The 18,398-nt window shown below is 46.1% G+C and overlaps 1 protein-coding gene across 5 annotated transcripts in view; it reads left to right on the top strand.

Moving 5' to 3' along the window:
- Window positions 1-16,579, top strand: part of atcaya (ATCAY kinesin light chain interacting caytaxin a) — a 57,737-nt gene extending 41,158 nt beyond the window's left edge. For 4 of the 5 annotated variants that reach the window (XM_061976282.2, XM_061976280.2, XM_061976281.2 and 1 more), the window contains 2 exons: window positions 2,741-2,805; window positions 15,222-16,579. In XM_061976282.2, the coding sequence (XP_061832266.2) occupies window positions 2,741-2,774 (34 nt within the window). In that variant the 3' untranslated portion in view covers window positions 2,775-2,805; window positions 15,222-16,579. The remainder of the gene's footprint in view (window positions 1-2,740; window positions 2,806-15,221) is intronic. The other variant, XM_061976284.2, reaches the window with a different exon arrangement.
- Window positions 16,580-18,398: the final 1,819 nt, after the last annotated feature.

Here is an 18,398-nt window from a genome sequence, read left to right as displayed (position 1 = left end):
CGATTTCCAAAGGAAATGCAAAATTTGCTTTCGTCAGAAAACATGACTTTGGACCACTCAGCAGCAGTCCAGCTCTTTTTTTCCTTAGCCCAGGTGAGACGCTTTGCGCGCTGTTTCTTGGTCAACAGTGGCTTGACACGAGGTATGCGGCAGTTGAAACCCATGTCTTTCAAGCGTCTCTTGGTGGTGGATCTTGAAGCACTGACTCCAGCAGCTGTCCACTCCTTCTGAATCTCCCCCACATTTTTGAATGGGTTTTTTTTCACAATCTTGACCAGGGCGCTGTGATCCCTGTCGCTTGTACACTTTTTCTGACCACAGTTTTTCCTTCCCTTTGCCTCTCCATTAATGTGTTTGGACACAGAGCTCTGAGAACAGCCAGCCTCTTCAGCAATAACCTTTTGTGTCTTTCCCTCCTTGTGCAATGCGTCGATGATTGCCTTTTGGACAGCTGTCAAATCTGAAGTCTTCCCCATGTTTGTGTAGGCTTCAGAACTGGACTGAGAGACCATTTAAAGCCCTTTGCAGGTGTTTTTGAGTTAATCAGCTGATTAGTTTGTGGCACCAGGTGTCTTCAAAATTTAACCCTTACTCAATATTCTAATTTTGTGACACACGGAATTTTGGATTTTCATTTGTTGCCACTTCAAATCATCAAAATTAAATGAAATAAACATTTGAATGCATCAGTCTGTGTGCAATGAATAAATATAATGTACAAGTTACACCTTTTGAATGCAATTACTGAAATAAATCAAGTTTTTCAAAATATTCTAATTTACTGGCTTTTACCTGTGTATATATATATACATATATGCATATATATGTATATACATATGCATATAAGTTTGTTTTGCATGACAGGGCCACTGTTTTTACAAACTGTGTAACTATGATCAAATAAATGTCCACTGCAGAGGACGCTGTTTTTTGTGTTGTGTTGTGCCTAGCTGAGCTACTTTCTTCCCGAATTTGTAAATCTGATAGAATAGACATAAAAACAAATGTCCAATGCAGTGGACGTTGATTCTTAGGAGGATATAAGACCGTTGTAATGTTTTCTTAAAAAATACTAATTTGACAATAAAAAGTAAATATAGGGCCAGTAACTTTGATACTGATGTTGATACTTGACAATGTAACAATAACAAGATAATACATTTTTATATCATTTTTCCCTTTTCCAGATTTACAATTATTTGAGCAAATCTATGTCATATAGAGCAAAAGAAAACTGGGGGAAATTTTTTAAAAACTATTACTAGCTATTGTTAAATTCCTTTGTCTTTTTGCCCCCAAAACATCCCTGTCCCCAGAGATGTATCGATCTGATACCACTAACACTACACTCTTAGAAATAAGGGTTCTAAAAGAGTTCTTCTACAAGGGCTGAGGTTCTAACTGGAACCATTTGCTTCTGAAAAACCCTTTCCCGAAGAAAGGGTTTTTCAAGGGTCCTTGGTAATGCTAATGGTTCCAGTAAGAACCATTTTGATCCAAAGAACCCTTTAAAACCCCTTTTCTGAATAATTGGTTTTAAAAGGGTGCTCACTAACACTAAGGGTTCCAGTAAGAACTATTTTGATCCAGAGAACCGTTTTTGGAAGAAAGAGTTCTTCAGGGATTGTTGAAAGCATGGGTAAGATCCTGTGTCACCAGGGACATACTTCCTGATAACATTTGCCAATAATCTTTAAATAAATGTTTTTCTCATTAAAATGTTTTGAATGTTTGTTCAATGTCAACATGATAAATGACCACAATATAATATGAACTAAACTGATCTGTAGAATACAATATGGTTCTTTACAGAACCCTCAGAAGACAAGACGGTTATCGGTGAAAACCTTTGAAAAGGGATGTTTTTAGAACCCCCTGTGTCAGGTCTAGATGAAACCCTTGAAACATGAAAGAGTTCTTTGTGGAACTCCCTGTGTGGGTTCTAGATGAAACCCTTGAAACCTGAAAGGGTTCTTAGTGGAACTCCCTGCATGGGTTCTATATGAAACCCTTGACAAACGAAAGGGTTCTTAGTGGAACTCCCTGTGTGGGTTCTAGATGAAACCCTTGAAACATGAAATACTTCTTTGTGGAACTCCCTGTGTGGGTTCTAGATGAAACCCTTGAAACCTGAAAGGGTTCTTAGTGGAACTCCCTGCATGGGTTCTAGATGAAACCCTTGACAAACGAAAGGGTTCTTAGTGGAACTCCCTGTGTGGGTTCTAGATGAAACCCTTGAAATACGAAAGGGTTCTTAGTGGAACTCCCTGCGTGGGTTCTAGATGAAAGTCTTGAAATACAAAAGGGTTCTTAGTGGAACTCCCTGTGTGGGTTCTAGATGAAACCCTTGAAATACGAAAGGGTTCTTAGTGGAACTCCCTGTGTGGGTTCTAGATGAAACCCTTGAAACATGAAAGGGTTCTTAGTGGAACTCCCTGCGTGGGTTCTTTGTAGAACCTCTCATGGGGGGTTCTGGGTGGAACCTTACACACACAGTTCTAGGCAGAACCCTCCAAAAGGGTTCCAGGTGGAACCTTTATAAAAAGGTTCTACCTGGAGCCAAAAAGGGTTCTCCTATGAGGACGAGCCGAAGAACCTTATATGGTTCTACTTAGCACTTTTATTTCTAAGAGTGTAGCCTGGTATCGATATGATAGCATTCTAAACTGCTCAGCTTGCACCTTTTGAACATTTTGCTGAATCTTAATGCTTCTTTGAATGCGTTTCTTTTTTATTCCAGGCCAAAGTCAACGAAGGTAGATCAAGGATTATGAACGGAGAAAAACCAGAACTCTTTTGTTAAAGGTAACTACTGTTGCATATTGTTACTTCCTTTGATTGGCGGGGTTAGTCTAGTTTTCAAATATGCTAGCAACATAAGTCATAAAGCCATGGACTGATTTTGATGACACTTTTGGGAAAAGGGACAAGAAACAAGTCACGACATTGTCACCGTGTGTTTACGCTACGAGGCTAAACTTATCTGTGTGTGTACGCTAACGGTCCCGCCTCCACCCACAGAGACAAAGAGAGAGTGGGTGACTGACTCTGTTTATTTCATCAACAGTTATGGGGGCGTGCCTTAAGTCTTGCTGGAAATCGGTAGAAATTCGGGAGAATGGTTGTCCCGGGAGATTTTCGGGAGAGGCACTGAAATTCGGGAGTCTCTAACCCTAACCCTAACCCTAACCCTAGGGTTAGGGTTAGGGTCAGGGTTACGGTTAGGGTTACGGTTAGGGTTAGAGTTAGGGTTACGGTTAGGGTTAGGGTTAGGGTTAGGGTTAGGGTTAGGGTTAGGGTTACGGTTAGGGTTGGGGTTAGGGTTAGGGTTAGGGTTAGGGTTAGGGTTGGGGTTAGGGTTAAGGTTAGAGTTAGGGTTAGGGTTAGGGTTACGGTTAGGGTTAGGGTTACGGTTAGGGTTAGGGTTACGGTTAGTGTTACGGTTAGGGTTAGGGTTACGGTTAGGGTTAGGGTTACGGTTAGTGTTACGGTTAGGGTTAGGGTTACGGTTAGGGTTAGGGTTAGGGTTAGGGTTACGGTTAGGGTTAGGGTTAGGGTTAGGGTTGGGGTTAGGGTTGGGGTTAGGGTTAGGGTTAGGGTTACGGTTAGGGTTAGGGTTAGGGTTAGGGTTACGGTTAGGGTTAGGGTTAGGGTTAGGGTTAGGGTTGGGGTTAGGGTTAAGGTTAGGGTTAGGGTTAGGGTTAGGGTTAGGGTTACGGTTAGGGTTGGGGTTAGGGTTAGGGTTAGGGTTAGGGTTAGGGTTAGGGTTGGGGTTAGGGTTAAGGTTAGAGTTAGGGTTAGGGTTAGGGTTACGGTTAGGGTTAGGGTTACGGTTAGGGTTAGGGTTACGGTTAGTGTTACGGTTAGGGTTAGGGTTACGGTTAGGGTTAGGGTTACGGTTAGTGTTACGGTTAGGGTTAGGGTTACGGTTAGGGTTAGGGTTAGGGTTAGGGTTACGGTTAGGGTTAGGGTTAGGGTTAGGGTTGGGGTTAGGGTTGGGGTTAGGGTTAGGGTTAGGGTTAGGGTTAGGGTTAGGGTTAGGGTTACGGTTAGGGTTAGGGTTAGGGTTAGGGTTAGGGTTGGGGTTAGGGTTAGGGTTAGGGTTAGGGTTAGGGTTAGGGTTAGGGTTAGGGTTAGGGTTGGGGTTGGGGTTGGGGTTGGGGTTAGGATTAGGATTGGGGTTGGGGTTGGGGTTGGGGTTACGGTTACGGTTACGGTTGGGGTTAGGGGTTAGGGGTTAGGGGTTAGGGGTTAGGGGTTAGGGTTAGGGTTAGAGTTAGGGTTGGGGTTGGGGTTGGGGTTGGGGTTGGGGTTGGGGTTGGGGTTGGGGTTGGGGTTGGGGTTGCGGTTACGGTTAGGGTTAGGGTTAGGGTTAGGGTTAGGGTTACGGTTAGGGTTGGGTTTGGGGTTGGGGTTGGGGTTGGGCTTAGGGTTACGGTTACGGTTAGGGTTAGGGTTAGGGTTAGGGTTAGGGTTAGGGTTAGGGTTAGGGTTGGCAAGTATGCGTCTATCCTCACTCCCCATTTCCGCAACAACGAAACGCTTCCTTCCTCTTCGCCAATCACGTTAGGGTTAGGGTTAGGGTTAGGGTTAGGGTTACGGTTAGGGTTAGGGTTACGGTTAGGGTTAGGGTTACGGTTAGGGTTAGGGTTAGGGTTAGGGTTACGGTTAGGGTTAGGGTTAGGGTTGGGGTTGGGGTTGGGGTTGGGGTTGGGGTTGGGGTTAGGGTTAGGGTTAGAGTTAGAGTTAGGGTTAGGGTTACGGTTTGGGTTAGGGTTTGGGTTAGGGTTAGGGTTAGGGTTGGGGTTAGGGTTGGGGTTGGGGTTACGGTTAGGGTTAGGGTTACGGTTAGGGTTAGGGTTACGGTTACGGTTAGGGTTAGGGTTACGGCTAGGGTTAGGGTTAGGGTTGGCAAGTATGCGTCTATCCTCACTCCCCATTTCCGCAACAACGAAACGCTTCCTTCCTCTTCGCCAATCACGTTAGGGTTAGGGTTAGGGTTAGGGTTACGGTTAGGGTTAGGGTTACGGTTAGGGTTAGGGTTACGGTTAGGGTTAGGGTTAAGGTTAGGGTTAGGGTTAGGGTTAGGGTTAGGGTTAGGGTTAGGGTTAGGGTTAGGGTTAGGGTTGGGGTTGGGGTTGGGGTTGGGGTTGGGGTTGGGATTAGGATTAGGGTTGGGGTTGGGGTTGGGGTTGGGGTTGGGGTTGGGGTTACGGTTAGGGTTAGGGTTAGGGTTAGGGTTGGGGTTGGGGTTAGGGGTTAGGGTTAGGGTTAGAGTTAGGGTTGGGGTTGGGGTTGGGGTTGGAGTTGGGGTTACGGTTACGGTTAGGGTTAGGGTTAGGGTTAGGGTTAGGGTTAGGGTTACGGTTAGGGTTAGGTTTGGGGTTGGGGTTGGGGTTGGGCTTAGGGTTACGGTTAGGGTTAGGGTTAGGGTTAGGGTTAGGGTTAGGGTTAGGGTTGGCAAGTATGCGTCTATCCTCACTCCCCATTTCCGCAACAACGAAACGCTTCCTTCCTCTTCGCCAATCACGTTAGGGTTAGGGTTAGGGTTAGGGTTAGGGTTAGGGTTACGGTTAGGGTTAGGGTTAGGGTTAGGGTTACGGTTACGGTTAGGGTTAGGGTTAGGGTTAGGGTTACGGTTAGGGTTAGGGTTGGGGTTGGGGTTGGGGTTGGGGTTGGGGTTGGGGTTAGGGTTAGGGTTAGGGTTAGAGTTAGAGTTAGGGTTACGGTTTGGGTTAGGGTTTGGGTTAGGGTTAGGGTTGGGGTTGGGGTTGGGGTTGGGGTTACGGTTAGGGTTAGGGTTACGGTTAGGGTTAGGGTTACGGTTACGGTTAGGGTTAGGGTTACGGCTAGGGTTAGGGTTAGGGTTGGCAAGTATGCGTCTATCCTCACTCCCCATTTCCGCAACAACGAAACGCTTCCTTCCTCTTCGCCAATCACGTTAGGGTTAGGGTTAGGGTTAGGGTTACGGTTAGGGTTAGGGTTACGGTTAGGGTTAGGGTTACGGTTAGGGTTAGGGTTAGGGTTAGGGTTACGGTTAGGGTTAGGGTTAGGGTTGGGGTTGGGGTTGGGGTTAGGGTTGGGGTTAGGGTTAGGGTTAGGGTTACGGTTAGGGTTAGAGTTAGAGTTAGGGTTACGGTTTGGGTTAGGGTTAGGGTTAGGGTTGGGGTTAGGGTTGGGGTTGGGGTTGGGGTTACGGTTAGGGTTAGGGTTGGGGTTGGGGTTGGGGTTAGGGTTGGGGTTAGGGTTAGGGTTAGGGTTACGGTTAGGGTTAGAGTTAGAGTTAGGGTTACGGTTTGGGTTAGGGTTAGGGTTAGGGTTGGGGTTAGGGTTGGGGTTGGGGTTGGGGTTACGGTTAGGGTTACTGTTAGGGTTAGGGTTAGGGTTAGGGTTACGGTTAGGGTTAGGTTTGGGGTTGGGGTTGGGGTTGGGCTTAGGGTTACGGTTACGGTTAGGGTTAGGGTTAGGGTTAGGGTTAGGGTTAGGGTTAGGGTTGGCAAGTATGCGTCTATCCTCACTCCCCATTTCCGCAACAACGAAACGCTTCCTTCCTCTTCGCCAATCACGTTAGGGTTAGGGTTAGGGTTAGGGTTAGGGTTAGGGTTAGGGTTAGGGTTAGGGTTAGGGTTAGGGTTAGGGTTACGGTTAGGGTTAGGGTTAGGGTTAGGGTTAGGGTTAGGGTTGGGGTTGGGGTTGGGGTTGGGGTTGGGGTTGGGGTTGGGGTTGGGGTTGGGGTTGGGGTTACGGTTAGGGTTAGAGTTAGAGTTAGGGTTAGGGTTTGGGTTTGGGTTTGGGTTAGGGTTGGGGTTGGGGTTGGGGTTGGGGTTACGGTTAGGGTTACTGTTAGGGTTAGGGTTAGGGTTAGGGTTAGGGTTAGGGTTAGGGTTAGGTTTGGGGTTGGGGTTGGGGTTGGGCTTAGGGTTACGGTTACGGTTAGGGTTAGGGTTAGGGTTAGGGTTAGGGTTAGGGTTAGGGTTAGGGTTGGCAAGTATGCGTCTATCCTCACTCCCCATTTCCGCAACAACGAAACGCTTCCTTCCTCTTCGCCAATCACGTTAGGGTTAGGGTTAGGGTTAGGGTTAGGGTTAGGGTTAGGGTTAGGGTTACGGTTAGGGTTAGGGTTACGGTTAGGGTTAGGGTTAGGGTTAGGGTTACGGTTAGGGTTAGGGTTGGGGTTGGGGTTGGGGTTGGGGTTGGGGTTGGGGTTGGGGTTAGGGTTACGGTTAGGGTTAGAGTTAGAGTTAGGGTTACGGTTTGGGTTAGGGTTGGGGTTGGGGTTGGGGTTGGGGTTACGGTTAGGGTTAGGGTTACGGTTAGGGTTAGGGTTACGGTTACGGTTAGGGTTAGGGTTACGGCTAGGGTTAGGGTTAGGGTTGGCAAGTATGCGTCTATCCTCACTCCCCATTTCCGCAACAACGAAACGCTTCCTTCCTCTTCGCCAATCACGTTAGGGTTAGGGTTAGGGTTAGGGTTACGGTTAGGGTTAGGGTTACGGTTAGGGTTAGGGTTACGGTTAGGGTTAGGGTTAGGGTTAGGGTTACGGTTAGGGTTAGGGTTAGGGTTGGGGTTGGGGTTGGGGTTAGGGTTGGGGTTAGGGTTAGGGTTAGGGTTACGGTTAGGGTTAGAGTTAGAGTTAGGGTTACGGTTTGGGTTAGGGTTAGGGTTAGGGTTGGGGTTAGGGTTGGGGTTGGGGTTGGGGTTACGGTTAGGGTTAGGGTTGGGGTTGGGGTTGGGGTTAGGGTTGGGGTTAGGGTTAGGGTTAGGGTTACGGTTAGGGTTAGAGTTAGAGTTAGGGTTACGGTTTGGGTTAGGGTTAGGGTTAGGGTTGGGGTTAGGGTTGGGGTTGGGGTTGGGGTTACGGTTAGGGTTACTGTTAGGGTTAGGGTTAGGGTTAGGGTTACGGTTACGGTTGGGGTTGGGGTTGGGGTTGGGGTTAGGGTTACGGTTAGGGTTATGGTTGGGGTTGGGGTTGGGGTTGGGGTTAGGGTTACAGTTAGGTTTAGGGTTAGGGTTAGGGTTAGGGTTAGGGTTGGCAAGTATGCGTCTCTCCTCACTCCCCATTTCCGCAACAACGAAACGCTTCCTTCCTCTTCGCCAATCACGTTAGGGTTAGGGTTAGGGTTAGGGTTACGGTTAGGGTTAGGGTTAGGGTTACGGTTAGGGTTAGGGTTAGGGTTAGGGTTACGGTTAGGGTTAGGGTTAGGGTTACGGTTAGGGTTAGGGTTGGGGTTGGGGTTGGGGTTGGGGTTGGGGTTGGGGTTGGGGTTGGGGTTAGAGTTAGGGTTAGAGTTAGGGTTGGGGTTGGGGTTGGGGTTACGGTTAGGGTTAGGTTAGGGTTAGGGTTACGGTTAGGGTTAGGGTTACGGTTAGGGTTAGGGTTAGGGTTAGGGTTACGGTTAGGGTTAGGGTTGGGGTTGGGGTTGGGCTTAGGGCTTAGGGTTAGGGTTAGGGTTAGGGTTAGGGTTAGGGTTAGGGTTAGGGTTAGAGTTAGGGTTAGGGTTAGGGTTAGGGTTGGCAAGTATGCGTCTATCCTCACTCCCCATTTCCGCAACAACGAAACGCTTCCTTCCTCTTCGCCAATCACGTTAGGGTTAGGGTTAGGGTTAGGGTTAGGGTTAGGGTTGGGGTTGGGGTTGGGGTTAGGGTTAGGGTTAGGGTTAGGGTTAGGGTTACGGTTGGGGTTGGGGTTGGGGTTGGGGTTGGGGTTACAGTTAGGGTTAGGGTTACGGTTAGGGTTAGGGTTAGGGTTAGGGTTAGGGTTAGGGTTGGCAAGTATGCGTCTATCCTCACTCCCCATTTCCGCAACAACGAAACGCTTCCTTCCTCTTCGCCAATCACGTTAGGGTTAGGGTTAGGGTTAGGGTTAGGGTTGGGGTTGGGGTTGGGGTTAGGGTTGGGGTTGGGGTTGGGGTTGGGGTTGGGGTTGGGGTTGGGGTTGGGGTTACGGTTAGGGTTAGGGTTAGGGTTAGGGTTAGGGTTAGGGTTAGGGTTAGGGTTGGCAAGTATGCGTCTATCCTCACTCCCCATTTCCGCAACAACGAAACGCTTCCTTCCTCTTCGCCAATCATGTTAGGGTTAGGGTTAGGGTTAGGGTTGGGGTTGGGGTTGGGGTTGGGGTTAGGGTTAGGGTTTGGGTTAGGGTTAGGGTTACGGTTAGGGTTAGGGTTAGGGTTAGGGTTAGGGTTGGGGTTGGGGTTACGGTTGGGGTTGGGGTTGGGGTTGGGGATAGGGTTACAGTTAGGGTTAGGGTTACGGTTAGGGTTAGGGTTACGGTTAGGGTTAGGGTTAGGGTTAGGGTTGGCAAGTATGCGTCTATCCTCACTCCCCATTTCCGCAACAACGAAACGCTTCCTTCCTCTTCGCCAATCACGTTAGGGTTAGGGTTAGGGTTAGGGTTGGGGTTGGTGGTTGGGGTTTGGGGTTAGGGTTAGGGTTACGGTTAGGGTTAGGGTTAGGGTTAGGGTTAGGGTTAGGGTTAGGGTTACGGTTGGGGTTGGGGTTGGGGTTGGGGTTGGGGTTACGGTTAGGGTTAGGGTTGGGGTTGGGGTTGGGGTTGGGGTTAGGGTTACAGTTAGGGTTAGGGTTAGGGTTAGGGTTAGGGTTGGCAAGTATGCGTCCATCCTCACTCCCCATTTCCGCAACAACGAAACGCTTCCTTCCTCTTCGCCAATCACGTTAGGGTTAGGGTTAGGGTTAGGGTTGGGGTTGGTGGTTGGGGTTTGGGGTTAGGGTTAGGGTTAGGGTTACGGTTAGGGTTAGGGTTAGGGTTAGGGTTAGGGTTAGGGTTAGGGTTACGGTTGGGGTTGGGGTTGGGGTTACGGTTAGGGTTAGGGTTAGGGTTGGGGTTGGGGTTGGGGTTAGGGTTACAGTTAGGGTTAGGGTTAGGGTTGGCAAGTATGCGTCTATCCTCACTCCCCATTTCCGCAACAACGAAACGCTTCCTTCCTCTTCGCCAATCACGTTAGGGTTAGGGTTAGGGTTGGGGTTGGGGTTGGGGTTAGGGTTGGGGTTGGGGTTGGGGTTGGGGTTGGGGTTAGGGTTAGGGTTAGGGTTAGGGTTAGGGTTAGGGTTACGGTTACGGTTACGGTTAGGGTTAGGGTTAGGGTTAGGGTTAGGGTTAGGGTTGGCAAGTATGCGTCTATCCTCACTCCCCATTTCCGCAACAACGAAACGCTTCCTTCCTCTTCGCCAATCATGTTAGGGTTAGGGTTAGGGTTAGGGTTGGGGTTGGGGTTGGGGTTAGGGTTAGGGTTAGGGTTAGGGTTAGGGTTAGGGTTAGGGTTACGGTTGGGGTTGGGGTTACGGTTGGGGTTGGGGTTGGGGTTGGGGATAGGGTTACAGTTAGGGTTAGGGTTACGGTTAGGGTTAGGGTTACGGTTAGGGTTAGGGTTAGGGTTAGGGTTAGGGTTGGCAAGTATGCGTCTATCCTCACTCCCCATTTCCGCAACAACGAAACGCTTCCTTCCTCTTCGCCAATCACGTTAGGGTTAGGGTTAGGGTTAGGGTTGGGGTTGGTGGTTGGTGGTTGGGGTTTGGGGTTAGGGTTAGGGTTACGGTTAGGGTTAGGGTTAGGGTTAGGGTTAGGGTTACGGTTGGGGTTGGGGTTGGGGTTGGGGTTACGGTTAGGGTTAGGGTTAGGGTTGGGGTTGGGGTTGGGGTTAGGGTTACAGTTAGGGTTAGGGTTAGGGTTAGGGTTAGGGTTGGCAAGTATGCGTCTATCCTCACTCCCCATTTCCGCAACAACGAAACGCTTCCTTCCTCTTCGCCAATCACGTTAGGGTTAGGGTTAGGGTTAGGGTTGGGGTTGGTGGTTGGGGTTTGGGGTTAGGGTTAGGGTTAGGGTTACGGTTAGGGTTAGGGTTAGGGTTAGGGTTAGGGTTAGGGTTAGGGTTACGGTTGGGGTTGGGGTTGGGGTTACGGTTAGGGTTAGGGTTAGGGTTGGGGTTGGGGTTGGGGTTAGGGTTACAGTTAGGGTTAGGGTTAGGGTTAGGGTTAGGGTTGGCAAGTATGCGTCTATCCTCACTCCCCATTTCCGCAACAACGAAACGCTTCCTTCCTCTTCGCCAATCACGTTAGGGTTAGGGTTAGGGTTAGGGTTAGGGTTGGGGTTGAGGTTGGGGTTAGGGTTAGGGTTGGGGTTGGGGTTGGGGTTGGGGTTGGGGTTGGGGTTAGGGTTAGGGTTACGGTTAGGGTTAGGGTTAGGGTTAGGGTTAGGGTTAGGGTTGGCAAGTATGCGTCTATCCTCACTCCCCATTTCCGCAACAACGAAACGCTTCCTTCCTCTTCGCCAATCATGTTAGGGTTAGGGTTAGGGTTAGGGTTGGGGTTGGGGTTGGGGTTAGGGTTAGGGTTAGGGTTAGGGTTAGGGTTAGGGTTGGGGTTGGGGTTACGGTTGGGGTTGGGGATAGGGTTACAGTTAGGGTTAGGGTTACGGTTAGGGTTAGGGTTACGGTTAGGGTTAGGGTTAGGGTTGGCAAGTATGCGTCTATCCTCACTCCCCATTTCCGCAACAACGAAACGCTTCCTTCCTCTTCGCCAATCACGTTAGGGTTAGGGTTAGGGTTAGGGTTGGGGTTGGTGGTTGGGGTTTGGGGTTAGGGTTAGGGTTACGGTTAGGGTTAGGGTTAGGGTTAGGGTTAGGGTTACGGTTGGGGTTGGGGTTGGGGTTGGGGTTACGGTTAGGGTTAGGGTTAGGGTTGGGGTTGGGGTTGGGGTTAGGGTTACAGTTAGGGTTAGGGTTAGGGTTAGGGTTAGGGTTGGCAAGTATGCGTCTATCCTCACTCCCCATTTCCGCAACAACGAAACGCTTCCTTCCTCTTCGCCAATCACGTTAGGGTTAGGGTTAGGGTTAGGGTTGGGGTTGGTGGTTGGGGTTTGGGGTTAGGGTTAGGGTTACGGTTAGGGTTAGGGTTAGGGTTAGGGTTAGGGTTACGGTTACGGTTGGGGTTGGGGTTGGGGTTACGGTTAGGGTTAGGGTTAGGGTTGGGGTTGGGGTTGGGGTTAGGGTTACAGTTAGGGTTAGGGTTAGGGTTAGGGTTAGGGTTGGCAAGTATGCGTCTATCCTCACTCCCCATTTCCGCAACAACGAAACGCTTCCTCCCTCTTCGCCAATCACCTTACAGGCGTGGTACGTTCACGACAATGGGAATTCTGAATATCATTCACTCAAGAACACGACGTCAACCTCAGCAGGTCGTCACAATACACTCCACACACTCACTCAACAAGTTCCCAACGTTGTTTCAATGTCCCCCGCCTGCTGGGAAGTGTCACCGGCTTTCACGCCAACAGCTGAGTGCACTTTAAAGTGCATGCAGAGGTAAATAAAACTGTTGCTAAATACAAACCCCGTTTCCATATGAGTTGGGAAATTGTGTTAGATGTAAATATAAACGGAATACAATGATTTGCAAATCCTTTTCAAGCCATATTCAGTTGAATATGCTACAAAGACAACATATTTGATGTTCAAACTCATAAACTTTATTGTGACAAAGAAGTTGGGAAAGGTGGCAATAAATACTGATAAAGTTGAGGAATGCTCATCAAACACTTATTTGGAACATCCCACAGGTGTGCAGGCTAATTGGGAACAGGTGGGTGCCATCTACGATCCATAATATCATCAAAAGGTTCAGAGAATCTGGAGAAATCACTCCACGTAAGCGGCATGGCCGGAAACCAACATTGAATGACCGTGACCTTCCATCCCTCAGACGGCACTGTATCAAAAACCCACATCAATCTCTAAAGGATATCACCACATGGGCTCAGGAACACTTCAGAAAACCACTGTCACTAAATACAGTTGGTCGCTACATCTGTAAGTGCAAGTTAAAGCTCTACTATGCAAAGCGAAAGCCGTTTATCAACAACACCCAGAAACTCCGCCGGCTTCTCTGGGCCCGAGATCATCTAAGATGGACTCATGCAAAGTGGAAACGTGTTCTGTGGTCTGACGAGTCCACATTTCAAATTTGTTTTTGGAAATATTCCACATCGTGTCAGAATCAGAATCAGAATCAGCTTTATTGTCATTACGCAAGGTAACGAGATTGAGGCCATTCCATACAGTGCGATGTGTGCATGCTAGAAAAACAATGTGCAAATATATAAAAATTAAAAAAATGTAGAAGTGCAATGAATATGGTGTGAAATGAATATATACATGAAAAAACAAAACAAAAACAGGGTGGTTGGTGGAATGGGTTATTGCACCGAAGAGAAGGCAGTTATGAGGGACAATGGGGCAGTCCGTTCAGGATGGTTATGGCCCTGGGGAAGAAGCTGTTCTTTAACCTGTTTGTTTTGGTTTTTAATGCACCTGTAGCGCTTCCCAGAGGGCAGCAGGTGGAACAGGTCAGAGCCAGGGTGGGTGCTGTCCTTGATGATGGCACTGGCTCTGTTGAGGCAGCGGGAGGTGGAGATGTCCGTCAGAGAGGGGAGAGGGCGGCCGATGATCTTCTGAGCCGTCTTGACCACTCTTTGCAGCCTCTCCCTGTCTGCTGCAGTGCAGCTGCCGTACCATACCGTAATACAGTAGGTCAGCAGGCTCTCGATGGACGAGCGGTAGAAGGTCAGCAGCAGGTCAGGCTTCAGGTTGTACTTCCCGAGGACTCTAAGGAAGTGTAGCCGCTGCTGAGCCTTCTTGATGATTGATGTGGTGTTGACTGTCCAGGAGAAGTCATTAGAGATGTGGACTCCAAGGTACCTGAAGGTGTGGACCCTCTCTACACGCTCGCCGTTGATGTAGAGGGGGGCAGGGTCGGTGCTGCTCCTCCTGAAGTCGACGATGATCTCTCTGGTCTTGCTGGTGTTGAGAGCGAGGTTGTTCTCCGAAGACCAGGCCGTCAGCTTCAGGACCTCCTCTCTGTAGGCAGCCTCGTCACCCCTGGAGATGAGCCCGACCACTGTGGTATCGTCGGCAAACTTGACGGTAAGGTTGTCACTGTCATCCGGACCAAAGGGGAAGCGAACCATCCAGACTGTGATCGACGCAAAGTTCAAAAGCCAGCATGTGTGATGGTACGGGGGTGCATTAGTGCCAAAGGCATGGGTAAGTTACACATCTGTGAAGGCACCATTAATGCTGAAAGGTACATACAGGTTTTGGAACAACATATGCTGCTTCATCCATGGCCATCCATGGTCCGGTGGCCATGGATGAAGTGCTGGCTGTCCAGAGTCGTGACCCGGGGTGGACCGCTCGCCTGTGCATCGGCTGGGAACATCTCTGCGCTGCTGACCCGTCTCCGCTCGGGATGGTGTCCTGCTGGCCCCACTATGGACTGGACTCTTACTATTATGTTGGATCCACTATGGACTGGACTCTCACAATATTATGTCAGACCCACTCGACATCCATTGCTTTCGGTCTCCCCTAGAGGGGGGGGGGGGTTACCCACATATGCGGTCCTCTCCAAGGTTTCTCATAGTCATTCACATCGACGTCCCACTGGGGTGAGTTTTCCTTGCCCTTATGTGGGCTTTGTACCGAGGATGTCGTTGTGGCTTGTGCAGCCCTTTGAGACACTTGTGATTTAGGGCTATATAAATAAAGATTGATTGATTGATTGATTGATCTAAGCGCCGTCTTTTTCATGGACGCCCCTGCTTATTTCAGCAAGACAATGCCAAGCCACTTTCAGCACGTGTTACAACAGCGTAAACAAAGAGTGCGGGTACTTTCCTGGCTCCGCCTGCAGTCCAGACCTGTCTCCCCATCGAAAATGTGTGGCGCATTATGAAGCGTAAAATACGACAGCGGAGACCCCCGGACTGTTGAACGACTGAAGCTCTACATAAAACAAGAATGGGAAAGAATTCCACTTTCAAAGCTTCAACAGTTAGTTTCCTCAGTTCCCAATCGTTTATTGAGTGTTGTTAAAAGGAAAGGCCATGTAACACAGTGGTGAACACGCCCTTTCCCAACTACATGAAATTCTAAGTTAATGATTATTTGCAAAAAAAAAATAAAGTTTATGAGTTTGAACATCAAATATGTTGTCTTTGTAGCATATTCAACTGAATATGGGTTGAAAAGGATTTGCAAATCATTGTATTCCGTTTATATTTACATCTAACACAATTTCCCAACTCATATGGAAACGGGTCCCACCTGACCGGCGAGCAAAACAGTGGTAGAAAATGAATGAATGGATACAATGAAAACATGAATGTGTTGCATTCAAATTGTCGTTAATGTTGTTCTTGGTTTGCAGGGCCCCATGAATCATGTCAACCTCAAAGAGGCAACTTCTCCACATGTGCTTCCTTGCTTGGTCCACCATCCAGATGCTCATCCCAGTAGCAAATTCCCTGTACTCTACTCTAATATACTCTACTCTCATGTACTTCACTCTACGCTCATTTTAGCGTCGTAGCGTTTGCAAAGGAGCTTCTTTCGGACTCTTGCCAGGGAACTCTTTGGAAGGCTCCTACTCGGGACGTGGAAAGTCCACAACCAATATTTGCAAGTTGGCGGAGGAGAGAGGCTTTATGCACATTTGTGTAAATAGTGGCGTCTTATATCTGTGCGTAGGATCAGGCCGTCTTATTTTGCTGACTCGTTAAATGAGAAGGTCCGTATGCACTAAGTGGTCTGCAGCAGCTGTTTGCTGGCTGTGAAGTGCAGAAAAGGTGTTAGAAAAAAGGGAGAAATGAATGGAAAAAGGAATGACTCAATGCATCCCCAAATGTTATATTTAATAGCATAATTGATGTTAAATATGAAATATTTTGTTTATCTGTCTCACATGTTTTTGTTTTTTTTGTATCTTACATTTTGCACCATTGCACACATTTATTTTTACAATTGGGATCTTCTATGAAAAACACTTTTGCATTACTTTGCCCCAATTCTTCGTGTTTGCTAACAAAATGATTGTTTTTCCACTGAGGGATTTTCCACTCACATCTCTGTTCCGTCATGTCTGTGTAATCATGTTTTGTTTTAAGTCATGTTTTGTTTAGTTTCTGGCTTGTCTTGTTTGCATGATTACCCATTAGTTTCACCTGTTCCACGTTTGGACTCATTGTGCACTCTTGTTTGTCACCATAGCAACCATTAGTTTTCACCTGTCACGTCACGCACCTGTTTCACGTTTTGAGTCACGCACCTGCTTTCACTAATCATGTCCGTAGTATTTAAGTTCATTCATTTTCTGTTGTTCGTCCTGACGACATCAACACATTTATGCTCTGTTCATGCCTGATGCTTCTTTCCATGTCAATTCCTCAAGCAACTATTTTTGTCCAAGCCAAGTAAGTTTTTGTTCCATATTTATAGTCTTTTTGGTTTCATAGTTTGTTCTCCGCCATTGTGCGTGTTTTTTGTTTGTACTTTTTTGCTATAGTCTTTTGGTTTCATAGTTTATTCTCCGCCACTGTGCGCGCTTTCATTTATTCTTTTTTTTGATAATAATAAATCATGTACCTTCATTCCCGTCTCGCACGAGCCAACTTTCCGTTGCATCCTGGAAAAGCAAACACGCCAAGATCAAGTCATGACACGTTCCCACCCAGGCTCTGCTTAATCATCCATTAACTCAAACCAATTAAATGGTAAATGGTAAATACTTGTATAGCGCTTTTCTACCTTCAAGGTACTCAAAGCGCTTTGACACTATTTCCACATTCACCCATTCACACACACATTCACACACTGATAGCGGGAGCTGCCATGCAAGGCGCTAACCAGCACCCATCAGGACCCATGAATTGATTAACGTGGACCCAGACTTAAACAAGTGTAAAAACTTATTGGGGTGTTACCATTTAGTGGTCAATTGTACGGAATATGTACTGTACTGTGCAATCTACTAATAAATTTCAATCAATCAATCAATCAATCAAGGGTGAAGTGTCTTGCTCAAGGACACAACGGACATGACGAGGTTGGTAGAAGCTGGGGATCGAACCAAGAACCCTCACGCCGCCCCTAATTAACTTGGTCTTTAACGGAAATTAGCTCGGCGGGATAGTTTTTCTTTACTTTCTCAAGCCGCTGCGCCTTCCCCTGACCCAGCAGGCACGAGACACGTTGAGAACTTGTTGAATGAGGTCCTGACGTGGAGCAACTCGAACCTAACGTGGAAACCACATACTTATTGACCACGTTTAATCAACCATTGACATTTTGTCATTTCCCAATCAACAACGTGGATCCAACGTTGGACATCAACTCAGTTTACGAATGCAACTATTTCGTAACGTTGTTTCAAAGTCAGTTTTAAAGGACATGTATGTATAATCAACATTATATCAATGTCTTGTGCCTGCTGGGTGAAGTCGTCTGAATTAGTGAGTTAGTCTAGATCATTTAAAGTGGAATATTTGATGTGAAGTAATTGGAGCCTTCAATATGTCAATAATTCATAACGACATTGATTTGAAGGTTTGGTTTTAATGTTTTTTTGTTTTTTTAATCCCACAAATTCACTCATAAAAGTCTTCAAAATAAGTTATACTAAGTAGTTTTTTTTTATAATAAGTTTTACTTTTAACACTTAAGTCTCTCGTGGCTTTGAGGGGACACATGTATCTTCATATATTACTGTACTGTATTTACTCAGTTAAGTTACTATCAATTTTTGCTTCTCTCTTATGCAAAGTTGTACAAAGTGGGGCCTGGTGCGTTGTTGAAGTCCACAACTTGTTTTTTGTTGTCATGTGGCAATCTTCTTTTTTAAATGTAGTTAAATTAAATGAATTTTATTTTATTTTATTTTATTTTATTTTATTTTATTTTATTTATTCATATATTTTTATTTTTTTATTTAATTTATCTTTTTATTTAATTTTTTTAAATTTTTTAATTTAATTTAATTTTTAATTTTTTTTAATTTTAATTTTTAATTTTTAATTTTTAATTTTTAATTTTTAATTTTTAATTTTTAATTTTTTATTTTTTATTTTTAACTTTTAATTTTTAATTTTTAATTTTTTTTCTATTTTTATTTTAATTTTTTTTAATTTTATTTTTTTTTAATTTAATTTTAATTTTTTAATTTTTTTATTTATTTTATTTTATTATTATTTTTTAAATTTATTATTATTATTTTTTTTAATTTTTAATTATTTTTTTTAATTTTTAATTTTTAATTTTTAATTTTTAATTTTTAATTTTTAATTTTTAATTTTTAATTTTTAATTTTTAATTTTATTTTTATTTTTATTTTTTAAATTTTATTTAATTAAATGTATTTTTTGTTTTATTTCTGATTTAATTTCATTTAATGCATTAAGTAATTGAAGACATGTAGTCAAAGGAAGGTTTGGGCCACATTGCAGCCACGAGAAAAAAAAATGATTTGCTATGTAAAAATTCTACAAAAAAAAAAAAAATGGCCTTAATTTGGATAATAAAGAATATTAATTGATACAATTGAATTAAAACA

This window comes from Nerophis lumbriciformis, linkage group LG14, assembly GCF_033978685.3.
Source record: "Nerophis lumbriciformis linkage group LG14, RoL_Nlum_v2.1, whole genome shotgun sequence".
NCBI classification, from domain to species: domain Eukaryota; kingdom Metazoa; phylum Chordata; class Actinopteri; order Syngnathiformes; family Syngnathidae; genus Nerophis; species Nerophis lumbriciformis.
The sequence above is the reverse complement of the archived record's forward strand: the minus strand, read 5'-3'. Positions and strand labels throughout refer to the sequence as shown.